The sequence below is a fragment of the Amphiura filiformis genome, chromosome 16, assembly GCF_039555335.1.
Source record: "Amphiura filiformis chromosome 16, Afil_fr2py, whole genome shotgun sequence".
NCBI classification, from domain to species: Eukaryota; Metazoa; Echinodermata; class Ophiuroidea; order Amphilepidida; family Amphiuridae; genus Amphiura; species Amphiura filiformis.
In genome coordinates, this window is record NC_092643.1 from 19,272,993 (window position 1) to 19,294,807 (window position 21,815).

Here is a 21,815-nt window from a genome sequence, read left to right on the forward strand (position 1 = left end):
ATGCACATATGCTAACTATCGAGTTTTTACGGTATTTGTGTGCAAATTGAGGGCACTATTTACATACATTTTTAATTGAATTTAGCCAAATAATATAAATTATTTCTAATATTTCATGATAAGTTTTTTTTTAATTTTGTTGCTATTTGTTTCGATTTTTCTGATGTTTTAATGCCATTATCTACCCCTTGTTAAGATGAAAACACGATTTAAGATAAATAACGCCATCAGTGTTCACCTTTTCTTTAAAACGACGTAGCTTTATATGCTATGAAACAACCGTGTCTTGCCATAAAGTGAAATTAGCATGGTAAGATGAGCTCAAGTGATTTAATATTGTTCTTAACGAGGCTATCTGGATTAGGACAATATTCTCAATAAAGACGACGGGAGCCTACATAACATCTTTGACCAACTCATTGAACTCATCACCACGCCCTCAATGGCGGTCGCCAAAGGACAATGAGCAGTGGTATGGGTTGCCAGTCTGAAGAATTGATGGATTATTATAGAAACGTCACTGAATACGTGAGTAAATATACCATCTTTTACTACTGGATTTGATATACTGAACCTTCAAAATCATTTTCACAATAATCCAGATGAACTTGTTTCAAGGATGCTATTGAGATTTCAGGCAGCGAATCATTTGGAATTGGGAGCTCGCTTGAGGTTACAACACCTTAAAGAGGAACCATCACATCTGGAAATGTAGCATGTTTAAGTCCATTTAATCCAGTAACATTATTTTTATGAGGAGAGATTAGTGACATTCACCCACAAGACACGGCTTTTATTGCACCATATCCCATAATGCAAATTGATTCTGAGGTGACCTTCGAGAGTAGGTGGTGTAAACTTATATTTATGCAGAATTATGTGTAAAGTCCTAATGCATGCATGATGGGATATTATCTGAGTTTGAGATTTCTTACTATGTGGTAGGTATATTGCTACAACTTTACCACAGACATTCCTGACTTTCTTAAAGTTGGACTGGCCAACGATTGTGGACCTTTAAATTTGAACGTGTGACATGGCGTCAGGATTGGTCTGACTTTCAAGAAATGGGATGGCGTTCACCAAAAAGTTAGGAAGCGCTGCCATAGCACATCCTATAATATCATGTGTCCTGCTACCACGAAATAAGCGTAAAGTTGTTAGTTTCTAGTCGTCCTGGCTCCCGGTCCTGGCTGCTGCATTGGTGTTCATTGTTTCACATGCACCTGTTCAAGCCAATAGTATGCCTAGACTGTATGTCATTTGTGAATTGGCAGAATGGACAATTCACGAAAGACATACTTCTGGCTTGAACAGGTGCGCGGCAAACAAAGAACTTTAATTCAGCAACCAGGATGTCTCGAAACTACCAACTTTACACTCATTTCATAGTAGCAGCTAGGTCATATATTTTATGCCATTGTGCCATTGACTCCATGCGCCTGATTGTCCATGCGCTGCAGTTTTACGATGCTATATCCCGCGGGGCTCCCTCACATAAGATGTCGCATAGGGTCATCAATGCACCTCGCTACTGCTGTCCTTGTTGCCGTGCATGGCTCCTAGCGAAGAATCCCACTGCATCTACGGGATTCGCATTAATATAAGTACTCTCAAGTGGACCTTATTTAACAGCATTTGTCTCAACATCCCAAATGAATCGGAGTGTACAAGTATGTTTCCAGTTATAAGTTGCGAGTTGTACCTATGATTGGTTAAGGTGTAGCACCGCAACATAATATTTTTTTTAATATACCGGACACACCACGATTTCACTTCCAATGCCATACCAACCTGGGCTCTGTGACCCTGCATGATGAATATTATTATATAGTATTATAACCTAACAGCTCCGTGTCCGGGGTAGAGGTTCGGAAAACGTTGCTTGATACGTTTCCTACTGTATATTACTAGACCAATAACTATCCCAATAGCTGCCAATATTACAACTACAATTAAAATAATAATCCCTATAGAAAGTGTGTGATTTTCTGCTGACTTCGTTGACTCTGTTTGTTTTCTGATTGTTGAACGTGAAATTGGTGTTGAAGGAACTATATCAAAAAGAATGAGAAAAGAAAAGACAGTTAGTAATATCAAATCATTATAACTCATTTTTGTGATAAATCGGAAAACCTTGGTAGAGCAAATGTATTGCTGATGCTAGTAAACAAGTATACTTCAAAATTAGCTGGCTTCCAATAGTTTTTTAGAGTGTTTAATATTCAGAATCAATACAAAACGGAAGACTCGACAATGAATATAATGGTCTAGATATATTTAAATAGGTAGCTGCTATCACAACAAGAACAACGAAGTCCAGGAAACAAAGGCGTTTCTTTGTGTGTCCATATTAAAGTCGGATTTCTGGTCATTCCTGGACAATAACGTTATTACAATTATCTAGACACTGCGCTTTACGTATACTTTGTTTTCCCTAATATTTCAAAAAGCTTAACCACAGGCACTTAATCAAAATATAGACGTTCCGAGGGGACGAGAAGAATTATGTCCTGGTTGAGAGGAAAAAGTATCTAATAAAATTCCCTTTAAAAGGAAAGCCAGCCTCAATGTAGAAGAGGTCTTGTAATTAGTTTTGGTCAATGTGAAAGGCATTTTAGGATCACGCTTACATCTACATGACAGTCCACCAAACCATCAACGATGAGAACATGCACACTGAAACAGCAGAAAACATTAATTCCTAATCTCATGTCAAGTCTTTTAATTCATTACATGTACCAAATTGTTCTGGTCTGTTTGTTTTGTTGTTGTTGTTGTTGTTGTTGTCGTTGGTTTTTTTTGTCTTTTCAGCTTTTTACCCACGATATCTCAATTTCCAATTTTGTAATACCAGAACTTACGAACTCAATATCTTCGCTTAGGAATGTCCGATTTCACTGCTTTCGATATATACACTGCCGGTTTGAGTTAACTTACATGTACATTTTATTTTAAAATAACTTAATTAATTCGCAATGTATAGTTTAAGCCTACTATATTATAATAGATAGTGGCCAGCACATTTATAAAGGACTGGTTACTCACTACAATCTTCACTCTTAAACTGTGTTTTTCTGAATGTGCTGATCATGTTGATTGCTAGTCGGAAACTCCTGCAGAGCTATGGACATGGCATCTTACATACTCCATTCTATAACAGTCTGCCTAGTGCCTTGTGTGTTTTCTCTTCAATCATTTTGTTGAATGTAATTTTATGAATCAAATAGTTATGTGTCATTTTATTTATAATAAAGAAGTTATTAAATTAATAAAGTAAGACAATTTATTTATCTATAAGTGCATGTCAAATGGGGTACATTGTTCAATACTATATGCATAAATTATGCCCATATTATAGCTAGGCCCTAAAAACTTTATTTTGCATCGGATTTTTCCCGTTGAAAAGACAAAACTGATGTTTATGATAGCAACCATTTCATCAATAACATTTTGAGTCATTTTTATCCATAAAACGACACAGGATATGATAGATAACTACTTTCACATCAATATGGTCCATATGATCACAGATTGTTGAGAATCTGTGATATGATCCGGGGATATGATGAAGATTTTGATTCTATAGATCTGTTATCAACATGATATCACGCTGTTCAGTGGTCAAGGAGTAAGGACCCCGGTCAAGGACACTGATATGACATCATAGGTGATGTCAGATTTTCTTCTGCTGACCATATGATGCTATATATATTAACTATTATTGTTACATTTAGGCCTTTAAACTTTTAAAGTCATAATTAATTAGTTCAAACATAACTTTGGTAATACTCACTCGTTTTCGTTCGTTGAAACGGCAAAACATACTTACTTTTCCTAACAAATCGAATTAAAATATTTTTAAAAAATTTAACCACAAAAAGTAAAATAAAAAAATCATTCCAATACCACTAAAATATAATCTCTTGAGTAAACTGACCCCAAACCTGAAACAGGTACCAGCCCCGAATGGGCTGGCGAAAAGGGCCGACGGAACTAATTGTCATTCTTTCCGCCCAAATTTCGCCTGATAGTACTTTTTTCCGAGGTGCAGTTCGCCACTCCGCCCACACCATTGGTTCTTACCTGTGACTATTACAGAGGTTATCTTGTTTATGTTGTTGCAGACAATATATACATCTTGACTGTGCTGCATGAGATCATTTTTGTCCCATTGTGAATGACTACACACAGAAATCGTCCCTTCATTCCCCAAACATTCCACATCTGTAAGGTGTACAGGACCAGTGTTCGTGAAAGCGTCCCCAGGTGTGGAACTGGTATATTTACTTTTGATAGCTTTATCATAACCGAGCTGATTACAGGCTACATGTGCAGCTGTTAGGTTCCAGTTATGCAGACTCTTTTCGGCAATTGTTCCCCAGGTATTATCTACAAGTATTTCTAGTCGGCCTTCATGAGAGGTGTTGCCTCCGAAAAGCCGCAGTGGATAAGGCGCTTCTGTTGTGTAAGATATTTCAAATAGTAACATAAGCATTCAATTTTTTTTATTACGGGTTATTGACATTTATCCTTTACCATCTGAAGGATGACATTTTTCGTTAAACCTTACAGCATGTTCAAATACTGGGCAGGATTACTTCTTCGTACATGGACATGGTACGTGACGTCACTATAATGCCATTTTTAAGTGACGTAAAACCAAAACATACTTTACGGAATAAAACGCACTAACCACTACAAGTACTTCAGAGGCTATACAGTACAATAATTTTATCGAAGACAAATGTAACTTTCTCCAAAATTAATTGAAAATAAGTTATTCTTTTGTTCGTTATTAAAGCCATATTATAACATTTGCTGTTGAGGACGCCCTCACTGATTTTTTAAAATTCATTTTTTTACACAATTATATTGTACTTTATTAAACCAATATACCCTGCAAAAATCAAGACTCTAGGTGCTGTAGTTTTGTCAAAATCCGATATTTGGAATAAAGCGCCGGAACCGGCGTCTTATTATTACGATGGAATTATTAGTCGAACGCATACACGATGTTCATAACACGCAGTGCGGACGGTGATCTACACAACAAAGGGTCGTACCATAACATGACCGAAGGAGTGGTACGTATTGGCGACATACGCGCTGGTAGTAAATTCCAATTTTCTTTGCTATGACGTATTTGTTCGGCTCAAAAATAAAAGGGGATATATCTGACAGTAAAAACTAACATTTTATGTCAAAGAAATGCTAATCTATTTTGTATGATAATGTTATAATATTGCTTTAATGTTTTCTATATATTGTGTCATAACATTGAAAACAATCATTGGTCTTTTTGTAAAATGTTTGCAATCATCCTACCTAAGCTTTGTGAAGATTTCTCAAAATACCCGTCATGTCCAAATGTATTGCATATTACACCCGCATCGCCGAAGAACGTATATTTGTTACACTCGCCCCACTTGCCATGTTGACAGGAACTAAGAGCCTCTTCATCACCAATGCACGCCATGTTGTCTACAAGCTTTGGGGCATATCTACCTAATAAAATATATAATCGAGCAAAGTACTTCCCTGGTTTAATAGTATATTAAAGTAAAACTGTAAGGTAATCACATTAAAGGAGGACGGTCCAATCCCATCACATGCTTTTTGAATGACAAATAGGCAATTTCATGTATGATTTTCTCATACATTCATACATTTTGATCAATTAAAAGTAGAAGGTTGATTCCTCAAATTACCAAAATTTCATCATAATTATGATGACCTAAGACTTTTCTTGTTTCAAACCGGAATGTAACGATCACACATTAACAGTGCGTCCTCCTTTTTTGGGACCTGAGAGGAACAACCCGATAGGCAATGATAGGATGGGAAAATCGATGTCCAGCGGATGAATTTGGGAGAACTTTTAATTAAAACTGTAAAATAATCATAGAAAACATGACATTTCTGCTTGTTACTGAAATTTGCAAATTTTTGGCTATATAGCTTGGTATTTGAAGCACCATTTTCAGATGCCATACAAGAAAATAGTCCCTCTTCTGCCCAGCTCTAATTAGTGGTATTTAACCCACAATGGGTGGATTTTGTGCAACAGGTGATACCAATCGGCAGCATCACATACTGTGCTGCCATGTGTAATATTGTAAGCCATAATGTACGATCTTATAATATGAAATTGGTTAATTTTTTTCAAACCTGATTTTTTTTGCATATTTTTAATGTTTACACATGTCCCAACTTGCACCTAAATGGAATCGGCCAAATTTGTTGTCTTATTATGATAATAGTCTTCCCATAGAACTGCATGTCAAATGGCCAAAATAACCAGTGGGGTTTCTTTCACTTTACCTTGTTATTTCAACTTAAAATGGACAGTAACCCTTCCCGGCAGTTATTACTAATATTATTTCAACATTTTGAATGTAGAATAAAAAATTAAAATTTGATAGAAATCGTACATTAAGGCTTTAAATCCCACCTATTCTGACTAATCCTCTGTTGAAAATGTTAACTTTAATATGCATGATATGTATATCTTACGATATCTCTGAGAGAAAATTATATAAGTTCTCCTCTAATGAGAGTAGGCGAGTCTCATCATCATTAGATTCAACGTAAGTATTTTTCTACTTGATACTGGAGGATCATCATTTGGATCATTGACCGTCTGAACAAGGTTATTCTGAGCATTGGCAGCTGGGAATATACCAGACTGATACACCAGAAGCAGAACATTATTGATGATCGTTTGATTGGCTTATTAAGTAATAATAGCTCCAAGTAATTTGTGTCTACGAGCGTTTGATTTGTGCATTGGAAACGGTATAATATTTACATAAATTTAGGCTTTTCAGAATTGGCTGGAGGGTGCGTTATGAAATCATTTGGCACTCGGTCATTGCCAATTCAGAATGATGCACGAACATTTACCATATTCGAGTAGTCACGTGTTTTGTTACATAACCAGGCTATACAAGAATGCTTTAAAAAGTGCGTTACAAATATGTTATAAATGTGTTTTGTTTTGGTCAAAAAGTTTTATTAACACTTCAATGTCGGGTTATTTAAAGGGCATAAAAACGTTTAAAATCCGTTTTACATGAAAACACACTACAACAATATTTTGAAAATGTTATCAAAATGTTATTGTAAAATATTTGTTGTCCAAATCAGCAGTTACTAATCTGTAACTGCTCAGTCGACGGCGTTAGTTATCAAAACTAGGTTTGGGGTTCGAGCCCACCTGGTGGCAAATATACACAAACATATTGTTCTTGAGCTCTTCTTCAATTCTCAAAAATTCTCAGGTTCTGAATGTATATAGGAAGGTGAAGAAGAAGATGAAGAATGTAGTGTTCATCCCATGGGTTACGTAATTACTCAATGCCCTTCTACCTTCAGAGATTGCTCTAAACTTTGTTGAACACGAAAGTTGCTTCCAATGTCACGTTTAACCTATAGCATCAGTATTCCATCCTAGGGAACCAACTACATATAGCAATATCAAATTTCTCTTACCTTTGTTGAATATAGTAGTCGCCTCCAATGCCACTCCAAACCCTAATTGTCTACATACTACCATGGCGTCTTTTATGTCCCATTGATTACTGCAGATGGTACTCCACGTGTTGTTGTAATACCATTCTATCCGGCCTTCATAGGGTAAGGACCCAGCAACTAACCTCATGGAATTCTCTGGGAATCAAAATCAGAAGAGTATTATTCTTTGATATTAAAGCCCGGGATTAAAGCTAACAACGTAGGCTGAGAGTATCCAGAGCACTCATAATAATCTGACGTCAATCCATTAGTCATCTGTTCTGATATGCATACAGCTGCCCGGTACATGTTTTTGGTAATTATGAAAGCACATAGTATTCCGTTACATGGCACTAACATCTAAGTGTTAACCTAAGAAGCTAAGAACGCAGACTCGAGCGGAGAGGTACTATATCTAAATGACAGTACTGTCTCATTACTTTCAAGGCCCCATATCAAGTTGTCAAAGATTGTCAAAATAGTATAAAGTTACTTAAAGTTTCACAAACTTGCTTAAAACTCAAAATCGCTTTAAGTTATTCAAAGTCACAAAAATGCTTAAAATTTTCTCAAACTGTCATAAAGTTACTTAAAGTTTCACAAAACTGCTTAACATTCAAAATTGTCTGAAGTTGCTAAAATATGTTCAAAGGTTTGCAAAAGTACTCAAAATTGCTCCACCCTGCGTACAATTGCGTAAAGTCAGCGCGGATTGCGCTAAGTTCTCCAAAATCGTTCAAAGCGGTCAGACAATGTTATGGTCAATTTTGGGCAATTTTCTCTGTGACATGTGGCCTCTTTCAGGCGCGCTGTAATAAAATAGGCACATAATTTGGATGCGGCGTGGATGTCAAACTAAAAACTGATTTTCTGACTGTTTCGTCGTGCTGATATCAAATTATATTTAATAGATTGAACAACCATGAGACAACACGTCCACGTGTACAAAGGCGAATAGGAATAAATTTACAACATCATGTCGCCACGTGTTTTTTTACATATTACATTAACTAATATTAAATTTGTACCTCTTTGAGTCATAGGCATTCCATAGGGTTGACATTGCAAGGTAACCACACCCGCAGTTCCACAATCCGTCAACTCTTCATCATCATGCTCACATTCTGTTAGTCTACGCTCGCTCCCTATACAGCTAATACCGCTCATAAACGAAGTAGCAGCGACGGTAGTGGTGTCTGCTTCAACAGAAATGGCAGGGCCGACTTTCATCTGACGACATGCGACATTAGCGACTGTGATGCTCCAGCTAGGGTTACTGCAGATGGTTCTCCATTGACTTTGGAAGTAGATTTCAAGACGGCCTTTATAGTGGGATCGTCCTCTAGCGATGCGAAGTTGGTATTCTATGGAAGAACATGCAAGTTATTCCTTCATTGCCTTCATTGTTATTTCAGTAAAACAAAACGTAACAAATCGTATTATACGTGATATTAAAAGCGAATTTTTCTTTTTTCTTTCTGTTTTTTTTTCACACCGTGACGAAAAACTAGCCTTAATATTTTGCATCTGGCAAAACATGATATTTCTATAAGTTTATTGTTTTTGGTTATTGTTTCGTGGAATGGGTGTGTGGAGTATACATGGGTGTGTGGAGTGTACAACGAATCTAATAGAAAAATTTGATAACATACATATATCACAATGTATAAAATAATGCTCATTACCTGGAACAATCGGATCATGACACTCTACTCCAGCATCTATAGTATGTGTACAGGTATTGTCACCAAACTTGGCATGACTGCAAGCCGCTAAATACAGCTCGTCGCCATTACACTGAACCCCGTTTAGATGAATTGGATCACTGTGTCGTCCTTCCCCGTACTTCTCTTTTGCAACTTGTGCATGGCGAGCAAGACCATAGCCTAGCTGTCGGCAAACTACTCTGGCGTTCTGAATATCCCATTTGTCAGAGCAGATTGTTCCTTGTCTGCCGTGGTAATACATGCTGACACGACCTTGATATGGTGAATAGTCGAGTTGATGTCCCGGGCCTTGATGAAGGGCTAGTGGAAATGGGTCTAAGATAACAGAAAAAAACCCAACCCGATATATTTATATATAAATCACAACTGAGAGCAGTACTCATTCAAGTATTGCAATCAAGTATGACACATATCTTCAACTTGTGCATGGAGTCTTTTATATACTGTTTCCTTAACTTGGATTCCATATTATGGGACTAATGTTCTCATCTGAAGCACTAAGAATTCTCTCGGATTTCACACCATTTTAAATATACTATAATGGAAATCAATGGACATTACACAAGATCCCAAGGTCGTGATGCCAGTGGATCACAACACCAATCATAGAAGTTGTCTTTGAACACAATAGACGCCAAATATTCGAAGTGCCGAACTTACAAATCTTAACAAAATAATGTTGATTTTCATTTAATTATGTGAAAATGCAGTAGGTCTATATTTTTTCGTACAAAGGTACTTGGCATAATACTATTTAGGTTAAAATACTTTCGATGAATGAATACATTCGATATATATATAATTAACTGCATTTATTTTATTATCCATGCTTTCACACCCACATCACGGTGCACGAAGGGCTACATTTAGTGTCATGTCTAATGATGGTTTCATACTTTCTGCCGCTTGCCGCTGAGCGGCACACCGCTGAGCGGCACACCGCTGAGACCGCCGCTGAGCGGCACACCGCTGAGCGGCACACCGCTGAGCGGCACACCGCTGAGCGGCACACCGCTGAGCGGCAGTGACATGACTCTGAAAGCCACTCTTGCCGCTCAGCACCGCTCCAACAATTGAATTTTGTTCGATACGTCAGAGCGGCACCTCTCCGAGTTGATTTGAATTCAACTCCCAGAGGTGCTGCCGCCGCGGCAAAGCGGCGGAGTGATCGATATATCGGCTTGCCGCTGGTCACCGCTAGCGTTTCTGGTGCGACTGCGCAGTGAAGTAAAATCATCTTCAGAGCGGCAAAGCGGCAAGTGGCAAGAAAGTATGAAACCAGCATTAGTTGGTATCTCTTACCTGTTGGCTCATTACAGATGACACCAACATCATAGTTATGCATACATTCCGGCATATTTGAGCTCTGCACTGGGCATTCCAATAACCGAACCTCGTACCCGAAGCACGATGCGAAACTGATCAAGACTGGTCCAGAACCGGCTCCAAAAGAGCGTTTATCAGTTTTTGGAGGTCCAAACTTTAACTGTCGACAAACGACAGTGGCGTCGTGGAAGTCCCAGCCATCTCCACAAACAGTGCCCCAATTGCCGTTATAATAGATCTCAATTCGGCCCTCCATTATGGAATTACCGCCGACAAGTCGTATTTCATCTAAAGGGTCTATTGTAGCAAAGATGAGGAAAAATATTTTGTTCAGCATAAATAAAGCAAACTGTTTTTTAAGATTTCACAAACTTACAAGGTTACTATGTTATCGTTATGTTACAATGAAAATGCTTTATACGAAACAATACTCTTTTATTAAAGCCATATTATAACATTTGCTGGGAGAACGCCCTCAAAAATTTTTAAATTCTGGTTTTTACAAGATTGTAATGTACTTTAGTAAACAAAGATACGTTGCAAAAAGCAAGACTTTAGGTGCTGTAGTTTTGTCAAAATCCGAGATTTTGAATAAAACGCTGGAACCGGCGTTTTATTATTACGATGGAAATATTAGTCGAACACGTATGCGATGTTTATAACACATAACATAATACGTACACGGCGTGCGGGACTCATACACGTACACCCCTACACATCAGAGGATCGTACCGTATTATAACCGCGGGAGTAACATGCATTAGGCTAGTAGTAAATTCCAGTTTTCTTTGCTTTATTTCACTCATTCGGCTCAAAATTAAAAGGGGACATATTTGACAGCAAAAGCTAACATTTTATAGAAAATAAATATTAATCTATTTTTACAGAAATGTTATAATATGGCTTTAATGTAAAGCTACAAGAAATAATGTAATAGTTCCCCTAATCGATGACAATATTAAACTCATTTAGCACTCATTGAACCATCTGGACCATGGGCCGTCTCTGGCTATATGGTTACCCCGGATGGTTACCTATAATATCATATAATTATAAAACCCCTTGTGCAGTGACAATGCCAGTGGCGTAGATTTCTTTTTGACATTGGGGGGGGGGGGGTTGGAAAAATTCTTGAAGTATAGTGAATGCAGCACATTTTGTCGACAGAATAAGTTAATGGTACAAATGCGCCACTTTGCCATTTTCAAGCTAAACTGTTGCAATATGGTGCAAAAGTGGAATAAATTCGCGCGAATCTTTGGGACTAAAATGGCCAAATATGAGGTTAATTTGGTCAGAAACCCATATACAGTCTTCAACATGGGGGGGGGGGGGATTGTATGGACCATCCCCCTGGCAAAATATTCACCCGGGATCTACGCCTATGGACAATGCTTTCTCAGGCAAACATTATAGTGCATCCATCTTTGTTAAAATTACTATATAGCAAGAAAATAGACATATCCCAATGCTGTTCCGATACCGGAACGTAAATGAATGGAATGAACAGCAAGAACAGGTAGGAGACATCCAATACAATAGTATTATAAAAAATACAGCTAATGGATGCATGAATGATTTATGTGTTTCCTTCTGAACTCATCTCGCGTTTCACAATACCATGCGCCACCAGCGGTTGCTCTTGGCAGTCAAATGTTTGACTACAGAGTCGACATCGCCGTTCTATATGATCTAGCTGCTATTGAATTTTCACGCGAGTGTGATAATAAATATGTTGAAAACAGCTCCACGAAGGATTCCCTGTGATCAATAGATAGAAAACGGATCTACTCTAATTGTAAATTGTTGTTTTAGTGTACATGTAACATCATTATAACGATATTTAAACCCACAATGATGTATGTTCCTGTAATGTGCTTTCCGGGGAATAAATGAAATCATCTCCATCATCATGCATCGTTGATATTTTATACAAATAAACAAAGCATGTCCACCCCCTCAATATACGCGCATGATTTCTAGGCCTCAAAGAACTCGGGGTGTAATTATACGGTAACATGAAAGTATGCCATCTACAACTGAGAGCATCAACTGTCGCCCGCGTTGATAGATATCCTTTAATGAAAATGTAAGCTCAATAGGTCATTATATACAGTAAGCCAAAGAATTAAGATACCAGTTGTGTTCACCCCTGTATATCCTAAATAAAGACTAATATGTCAAAATTAAAGCAAGCAGCCAATACCTGTATTCTTTAGCTCTGATTTAAGACTTTATTTGTTGAAATTGAATTTAAGGAACGATGATCTAAAACCTAATGAAGAAACGAAATCAAAAGTTGCACTTTTGTGTTCTAATCAATGAAAGCATGACGCTAGTTTTAACGTGTTAATCAATGGAAGCAGTTCCGAACAAGGCCTCATATTAAACGCATCATGGGATGATTGTATCTGAACATTGAAATGATTCACCTAGATTAAATCGGAAATCATTAATAGCAATACCTACCTGGCGGAGGATTTACCAAACACCTTAAACCAACCACTTTATTTTGGTCGCAGTCATCCACATACCATTCAGATTTATTGCAATCCGTTAGCCTTGATATGTTGTCTGATGCACACACCACATCTTTGAGCAAAACAATGGGTCCAGGTCCTGATAAGAAACAGACGAGCACTTGTATTCATTAGAGAATGAATTTGGAGAACACCTTCTGATAATTACAAACACTCGCTGAGCAGCAAGACATTCCCTCTAAGCTTTTAATCCGATAAGCTGATTATCTATTTGTTTTCATGAATTGGAAGATCTGAGCTCAATCATCTGAAATAACTGGAGCGTGAGCCACCCAGGCTGGTGGCTCAGCATAGCATTTTATTAACAGAAGGTTTTCTCCAATTTCATTTCCTAATGTGTAGTAAACCAATAAAAATTAGAGAATGAATTTGGAGAAAACCTTCTGATAATTACAAACACTCGCTGAGCAGCAAGACCTTCCCTCTAAGTTTTTAATCCGATAACTGATTATCTACCGTATTTGTTTTCATGAATTGGAAGACATTCTTTGATGTATTACTGAGCTCGATCATCTGAAATTACTGGAGCGTGAGCCACCCAGGCTGGTGGCTCAGCATAGCATTTTATTAACAGACTGTTTTCTCCAAATTCATTTCCTAATGAATACCTTTTGGATTTTTCTTGTACTTTCAGTCCCCTCTCAATAAACGAAGAAAGAGCGTTCAGATGTTTGTACGTCTACTTGAAAGTGTGTTGTGTCCATAAGCTTTTAACAACTTGAAGATTCTCTCACTCTCTGTTAATGTGTTATTGAAATCAACATTGTCTGCTCGCGCTGAGATAAGGGGCTGTGCAATAATAATGAGCCCTTGTTGAGGGTAAAAGGGGGGGGGGGCAAAGATTTTTTAATGGGGAAAACAATTTTTGGGCACCTTTTAAACAACACGCTTTATACAGGCGCAAGAAAACATTACAAAAACGTTCAAATATGCAACATTTCCTGTTCGCTACGCTCGCATCATATCGTCGGCCGTATCACATATGACGTATTTGCAAAACACGCATTTCGAGAAAATCGAACTTGAAAATCTAGCGATAGCCTCATAATCTTAATTAAAATATTATTGTCGATTAAAACCAGGTTAACAGTAATGCAAATATACCATATTTTCAATGTAATTCACTTATCACTATCAGAGCATAACACGTCACTATGTGAAAAGGACTAATGTCAATTTCGCCATGACAAATACGTCGCGCAAATACGTCAGTATGTGAAACAGTTGCGCAAATACGTCAGTATGTGAAACGGCAAACTCTTGAAATTGCAGATACGTTATACTGGGATTGCGCAGTATAGGTGATCGGCAAATACGTTATGTGATGCGGACATTTCAAGTTTTTGTAAATACGACATAATTAAATTAATTAATATCTTTATTAAGCCACTTTGAGGCATGGTTTTTGGTGAATATATAGATTAGAACATAACAAACTAATATATCAATTTTCTCAAAAATGTTAAAAATGTCGAATACGTCAGTATGTGATACGGCCGACGATATATGCAGATCACAATGTTTGCAAATTGGGAACCAAAAAAAATGTGGAAAGGCGGGGGGGCAAAGCTTTTGTTGGCAGGCCGAGAAGGGGGCAAGCAATTTTGGCAGGCCGAGTGGAACAGTGCCTAATTTGCATAAATCAAAAATGGCCGCTATGCAGGGGTGAAATTTCAAAGTTAGTCAAATCTTGTTAACAACCATATCAATGCATTGCTATCATCATATGGATTCAGAAAAAGTATAGTTGGACCGGTATCCGGCATATAGTTCGATCTTGAGTTATAGGCAAAAAGATCAAATAAGGATAAATATTGGGCCCACTGTCGTCGTTTACAATAATGAAATATGGTCCAATTTTAATCTAACTGGTCTCAAATTGTTCCCTTTGCAAAAAGAAATCGATACGATAAAGGTTGCATTGTTTTGGATGTTTTGTTACATAGGTAACACCATAGTATAGGTAAAGGTCAACACGGCTCAATGGGATTTTGGAACAAACCACCTGAGATATGGCAAACTATTCTTCTTATTAAATGTTTTTACAAGCAGAACATTACGAGACCATTTTGATCAAAAATAATTATTCATTTTTGACCCCTGTGGAGTCCAAATTTTGACATTTGACCTTTCCCCCTACATGCCCTTTTACTCAAGAAATATACATCGAAGATAGGTCAAACTATACTTTTGTTGAGTCCTTATGACAAGAGCAATACATTGGTATCATGGTTTTGGGCAAGATTTGATCAAGTTTGATTTCCGAGTTTGGGTTGTTTGCACGATTAAATGTGTATTACATAATTATAATAGGCTCCAAGCAAATGAATCAGCAAGAATTGTTTTACACAAAGACATTTTATGTAGCCAGAGGTTTCCGATGGCATACAATTCTCAACTTTACTTTATATAGTATGGCCTTTTATAACATGCAAAATCAGTCAAAATATTTACCCTTACCAAAATGTCTGGCATCTTGAATAGAGAATACACCATAGAAACCGAGTTGTTTACAAGCTACGTTGCCTTCAATGTCGGTCCATCCTAAGCCGCATATAGTTCCCCATTGATTATGATAATAAATCTCCAGTCGACCCTCATATTCTGCATCACCATCACGTAGTCGAAGCGAATATTCCTCTGGTTCTGGACATTAAAAGGAGAAGAAAATAGATCAGGACTGTTATCGACAAGGCTGATGTCGACAAAGCAATTTTCCTGCTTGTCGGCAAGCATGTACTAATTGTCGACAAAAACTAGTCATTAAAAATATTACAGATAAGCTTAAGATCAGCATTATTTACCATGAAAATACTTCTGTAGGTATAAAAAAAGTAATTCTTGAGCATTAAAGATGGCAATGATATGGTGGATTAGTAGACGCGTAACGTGGTCTTTGAACCACAATGATATTACTCAGTATTAACGATAGGTCGTAGATAGCACAAACTATTCATATTTGAATGATCCTTGTGATCAGAAGAATAATTTGGTGTATCATTTAGAAACAAGATTTGAGAAATATTTAATTTTTACCCCTGTATGACCTTCTAGGGTCACTAGGTGTCTAATCCAAAATGCCTTCACATCTTAAAATAAACTTTGGACTATGTACGTCGCGTGTGGAAACTTTTATGCTGAAAGAAAAGTCTTTTCGAAAAGTCGGGTTTTTAAATTCGTTTATACCCATTATGAGTCGCAGATCAGAAAGAATACGTGTTATAAACAGATGGGTGTTGGGATTCTTAGGGCACTCATCCGAGATGCTACTGAGGAAGAGGTTGCTGAGCCTGCAAGGAGTGCTAATGATGACGTCGTTACCCCAAATTCTACGGACAGGATAGCGCTTGACGGCAGCATACCAATCGGTCTCATGTCATCTGATGGGGAAGATGGGAAAGGTTTTCCAAATAGGAACATGGAATGTAAGAACTGCTACTTGAAGAGGAAAATAGACTACGTCTAAATGTTCTAAGAAGTACTTGATCTAGCTGAGAAAAAGAGCAGGTTGCGCAAACAAAGATAGAAGGACAAGACAACATGGTTTGAAGAATAATGTAAGCAGATCAGATACTTTGATGCAACCGGAAAATCCAAGTCAATGTATGAACAGATTAGATCAGTAAAAGCCAAGTCCACCCCAACGCAGCAAGCATGCATCACAGATAGAGAAGGAAAAGTACTCAGTGAATCGAAAGATATCATGAACAGAGAAGAGGTAGATCCACATACCACCTCTCATATCTGAGAGCATTCAGCATTAAAGCAAACTCAAGACTGGGAAATAACCAGGTCTTGACGGAGTATCTGCCGAGCTAATAAAACCCACAGGACGGTATGGACGAAAAGCTTTACATCAACTATACACAAGTATATGGACATTGGACAATTTGTGAGTGGCCAGAAGACGGGAAAATTCAAGAGTTTGTGATGCTATTCAAGTCTGGGGACCCCAAACAATATTCCAACTACAGGACCATCGCACACATCAGCCATACCAGCAAAGTTGATGATCATCATACATCGCCTGAAAGCAAAACTGGAGCAAGAACTACCAGAAGAACAAGCTGCTTACAGGAAAGTCGAGGAACCAGAGACATGTTGATATGCCTTTAGATATTGATGGAGACAATACTTGGAATAGATGTCGAAATCTTCGTCATGTTCATTGATTATTCAAAGGCGTTTGATTCAGTCAGCCACGTTAAAATGTTTGCTGTAATGGAAGAAATGTGCTTCCCAGTACATCTTGTGTTTCTGTTATACAATGATCCTTGTATGTAAACCAGAGAGGAAAGATCAGGTGGAATGGTAAAATACAGATGCAGAGTTCAGCATGACCAAAGGTGTGAAACAGGGATGCTGATGTGGATACTTATGGCATCAAAGTAGGAGGCATGGCATACTAATCTCAAACCTCCGATATGTAGACGACACTTCACTCCTTGAAACATCAGTAGAGGACATAGAAAGATTGGCAACAGCGATAGATGTAACTGGCAAAGATATGAATCTCAAACTCAATGTGAAGAAAACAAAACGTCTTGTTGCAGAGGCAGAAGGAAAAAAATACAACATCACAATAGACGATGATAGATGGAGAAGAAGTTGAACAAGTCAACAACTTCAAGTATCTGGGCTCGATGAAAACATCCAATGCAAATTGCACAGCAGACGTCAATGCCGGGATTGGAATGGCCAAATGAATTAAGAATTATTGAACTTCAGGATCTGTTGAATGATCGAAACCCTCAATTCCGGAAAAAATGTGTTCGAACACCCACTGTAATTTCCATGTTCTTCTTATATAGTATAGTGCGCGCGCTATATGAGTCACTGGAAACCAAGAATTATAATAGTGTTGCCTCAATGTTCATCTTAAGCATGCCCCCTCCCCTTTCCCCACCAAACAATGTTGGGAGAAGATATGGTGAAGATGAGCATGTTGGGCATTGTACGGGGGTAGAAGGGGGACCATTTGTATTATGGCATTAAAAGTGTTCGAACAATTATTTCTAAGATTGTTGCAACAGAATTGAAAATGGAACTAATCAAGATACTGGTATGGAGTGTACTCCTTTATGGCTTGCAGGGCTGGCCTGTGACTACGGCAGATGAGAACCGGGTGCTTACTGTTGAAATGTGGTTCTGGAGAAGAATGCTATAAAACATCAGTTGGAAGGAGAAAACGAACAAATAGAAGCATCCTTGAGGAACTTGATGTGAAGAGACAGCTACTTGGAGAGTTGGTAACAAGAAAGTTACCATGCCTTGGGTACATCCTCAGAGGAAGTAGCAGTGCACTAAACACTCCAGGTAATACATAGAAGAAAAAGTTGAAGGGAAAAGGAAGAGAGGACGATAGAAGAAATAATGGTTGGCAACATCATATAATAGACAGGAATGAACCTAGTGCAAGCCAATCGTCTAGCTCAGAACAGAACAGCCTGGAAGGAGATAAAGAGATGCAGCCAGATGGTAGTCAATCGTCAGTAGGACTTTTTTGGACCCGTATATCTTCAACCAGGGAGAACCCCTCCCCCCAGGATAAAATATGTTACGTTTACCTTGCGGGTATGCACATTAATGTGCTTTAACCATGTTAACCCTAACGCCTATAAATATTACAAAATCTTACAAGGAAAACCACTGCGCAAGCATACATCCCAAGTGATGCCGTGACTCAATCACCCTATAGACCTTTTCAAATCGAAGTTTTCCGAAGTTTGATATGGATGACCCCGTTTACAATTCCGGGTCATCGACGCTAACGCAAACGCAACTATTACGTCTGAACACAAATCTGCGTGAAAGACACGGTCAAGCGTTGGGTATATGGCTTGTGCAAGAGATTGATATTTATATTGCGAAAATAACACGAAGACCAAATCAAATGTGCCGCAGACGACAAATATTTGCATTTTTTTTCTTTTACTGTCACATTATGAAGTGCCAAATAGTGGAAGTGTTAGTTCAATACTTTTTCTCTGTGATGACTCATTTTGGCAAAATACGTTGTATTTTTACGAAATGTAAAAATGTAAAAAGCTATGTGCATCCTTTAATAATTTTTTTTGCAGATGTGGACCAATTTATAGCATCACGCACCACACATCATTATCATTAATTGCGTTCAGTCACAATGGTTCATTTACCGGGGTTCATTATGTCAAAAAAGAGGCCATTTTTTAAAGTTGCCGCTTTTAAAACGGTCTCTTTTTGTATAGGGTAGCTGCAGGTAATATGGGACAGTAGGTAATATGGGACACCTGTTTTCATTTTAACAAAAAGTAGCTTAGAGAAGGTAAACACTTTAAGTTGATTTGTTAAAGGGGGGTAACCCTATTGGTTTTGGATATGGATTGTCTTTAAAATTACATAATAATATCAAATATCGCCCCCTTTATGCTGCTTTGTGAAAAAACGAGAGCATTTTCAGCGTAAATGTGAAAAAATAGCCAAATTTGCAATCCAATCATACTGCAGTTACTGTCCGTTTTCCTATACACAATACACAGTGCTCTCACCATTGACGCGTGGCCTCTACAAATGATGTACGTTGGAAGAATGGGCACTTGCCTAGTTAACATCACTGTGTGAAAATAACCAGCCAATATGTTAGCTATTCTCCAAACTTCTAGCAAATATATTTCTCTAACATGACCTAAAATTACAGCTAGGTTAGATGTTCAGAAATAGTCGCACTTTTGTAAAATATCATCATCATCGACATCATCATCATCGACATCATCATCATCATCACTTTCTACATTTTTTCTAAACAACATAGGGCCTACCGTTTTAATAAGATTTTTTTCTTGAAATGCATGTAACTATAATTATTGTTTAGAGCGTGATGAAATAAAACATCACGATTTTCATCACAAAACAAATATAATGCATAAGAAATCGTTTGTTTTAGAGCGTGATGATGAAATAAAACATCTCGATTTTCATCCCGAAACAAAGTAATACATAAAAAATCAATTTTTCGTGAGTGATGAAATAAAACATCAAAATTGTCATCACGAAACAAAGTAATACATGAGAAATCGTTTGTTTTAAAGCGTGATGAAATAAAACATCACGATTTTCATCACAAAACAAAGTAATACATAAGACATCGTTTGTTTGATTGCAATCAACCGCGACAGTTCGTCTCACACACATAACAATGCACTGCGATCAAATAGGTTGATGACAACATTTGATTGAATGGACTGCACTGCGCCATGATTACCGTACGTGCAACGGTTCAAATCCTTTGTTTGGAGCCAATCAATAATTTCACGTACAGCCTCTATGCAAATTAGAGTTTACACCCGCGGCAGCTGGGGTAATCGACCGAAGCTGGTTCCCGTTAGTGATCGAATGCATGAGCTTATTTGCTTTACTGAATCGATTTACTGGATTAATTTCCTGTTAACTGGGTTTAATGCCACAAAGGTCGAATCGCCTTTGCCATGGACCATGACTGCATCATGTACCTTGGTATACGTGAATTGCATTCTGGGCAGGCAAGCAACAACAACAATTCCCGTTCGTATGACGAATGCTGACATGCTGTACAATGCCCGGCCCGTATTGAACGGAAAAATATTTGTTGTTTTTTTCGTACCGTTTCAGAAAAAAAGGAAACAAAATATATTTCCCCTTGCAATATGTACATTTCAAATGAATATAAAAAGGTTTGGGTTAAAAATGGAGAGGAAAAAAATCTTCCGATACCGGATTTTGAACCGGGTACCTCACGGGTGAAACATGATGCGCTAACTAATTGAGCTATTCGGCCCACTCCGTCCAACGTGAAAGTTTTGTAAATATATACGGCGCACCGTCTCCTCCTCAGCAGTTAGTGTGGTTCGCTTTTTTCACAGAATGTGTATGACGCGAAACCAAAGTAGCTGTTGAGGAGACTCATGATTCGCAATTCATTCCGTACCCACAAATCCGAAGTAAGTTCTAGTATTTACAAACTGGTAACCTGTAAAAGCCGCCGTGTTTCATGATTTCTCCGGAAATACATCGACTTGGAGCGTCAAATTTCAGGATAGTAATGAGAAAAATAGTATCTATCATGTGATACCAAAACCTCATCAACAATGAAAAAAATCGGGGGGATGATGCTGTCGATCGGGTTACGGACCTTTAAGTGTTTAGAGACATCAATTGTGCTTCTAGAAATGCAGTTTTGGAGTCTGTGTATCAAACTCTTGGAAATCAATGCCAAAAGAGTGAAATTGCCCAAAAATTATGTCGTTTTTTTGGCCTGATATAAAATCAATGACGTCACATTTTATGATTGTGTATCCAAAAACTCTGGTACTGAGGGGCATTTGTCATTTTGTATGATCTTTAGGTGATGGGTTAAGCTTATCAGCAGGTAAAATTCCACTGACAAGTGGCACTTTCCTTTTATAAATGATTATTTTCTCTGATTTTCAACTGAATGGGTGCAGGTAATATGGGACACATAGGAAATTGTGTGCATTGTCAATGCGAAAATCAAAACTATTTAGAAAATCGAATTTTCTTGTAGAAATTTGCATTTAACATTCAAAATCATGTAACAAAAATGTTTTTAGAACAAAAGAGTGATTTTCTGAACTTTTTGATTTTCACCATAGAGATAACACAGTGTCCCATATTATATACCTGCACATGCAGGTAATATGGGACACTTGACGATGACGTCATTTTGACGTCA

The 21,815-nt window shown here is 37.7% G+C and overlaps 1 protein-coding gene across 1 annotated transcript in view; it reads right to left on the reverse strand.

The window, feature by feature from the left end:
• Nucleotides 1-843: 843 nt before the first annotated feature.
• LOC140135696 (scavenger receptor cysteine-rich domain-containing group B protein-like) overlaps nucleotides 844-21,815 on the reverse strand; it is a 43,567-nt gene continuing 22,595 nt past the window's right edge. The window contains exons 2-10 of the mRNA XM_072157285.1: nucleotides 15,569-15,754; nucleotides 13,038-13,187; nucleotides 10,545-10,865; nucleotides 9,201-9,557; nucleotides 8,544-8,879; nucleotides 7,495-7,671; nucleotides 5,329-5,508; nucleotides 4,087-4,461; nucleotides 844-2,054 (exon numbers count right to left, since the gene is read on the reverse strand). Coding sequence (XP_072013386.1) covers nucleotides 1,837-2,054; nucleotides 4,087-4,461; nucleotides 5,329-5,508; nucleotides 7,495-7,671; nucleotides 8,544-8,879; nucleotides 9,201-9,557; nucleotides 10,545-10,865; nucleotides 13,038-13,187; nucleotides 15,569-15,754 — 2,300 coding nt within the window. The 3' untranslated portion in view covers nucleotides 844-1,836. The remainder of the gene's footprint in view (nucleotides 2,055-4,086; nucleotides 4,462-5,328; nucleotides 5,509-7,494; nucleotides 7,672-8,543; nucleotides 8,880-9,200; nucleotides 9,558-10,544; nucleotides 10,866-13,037; nucleotides 13,188-15,568; nucleotides 15,755-21,815) is intronic.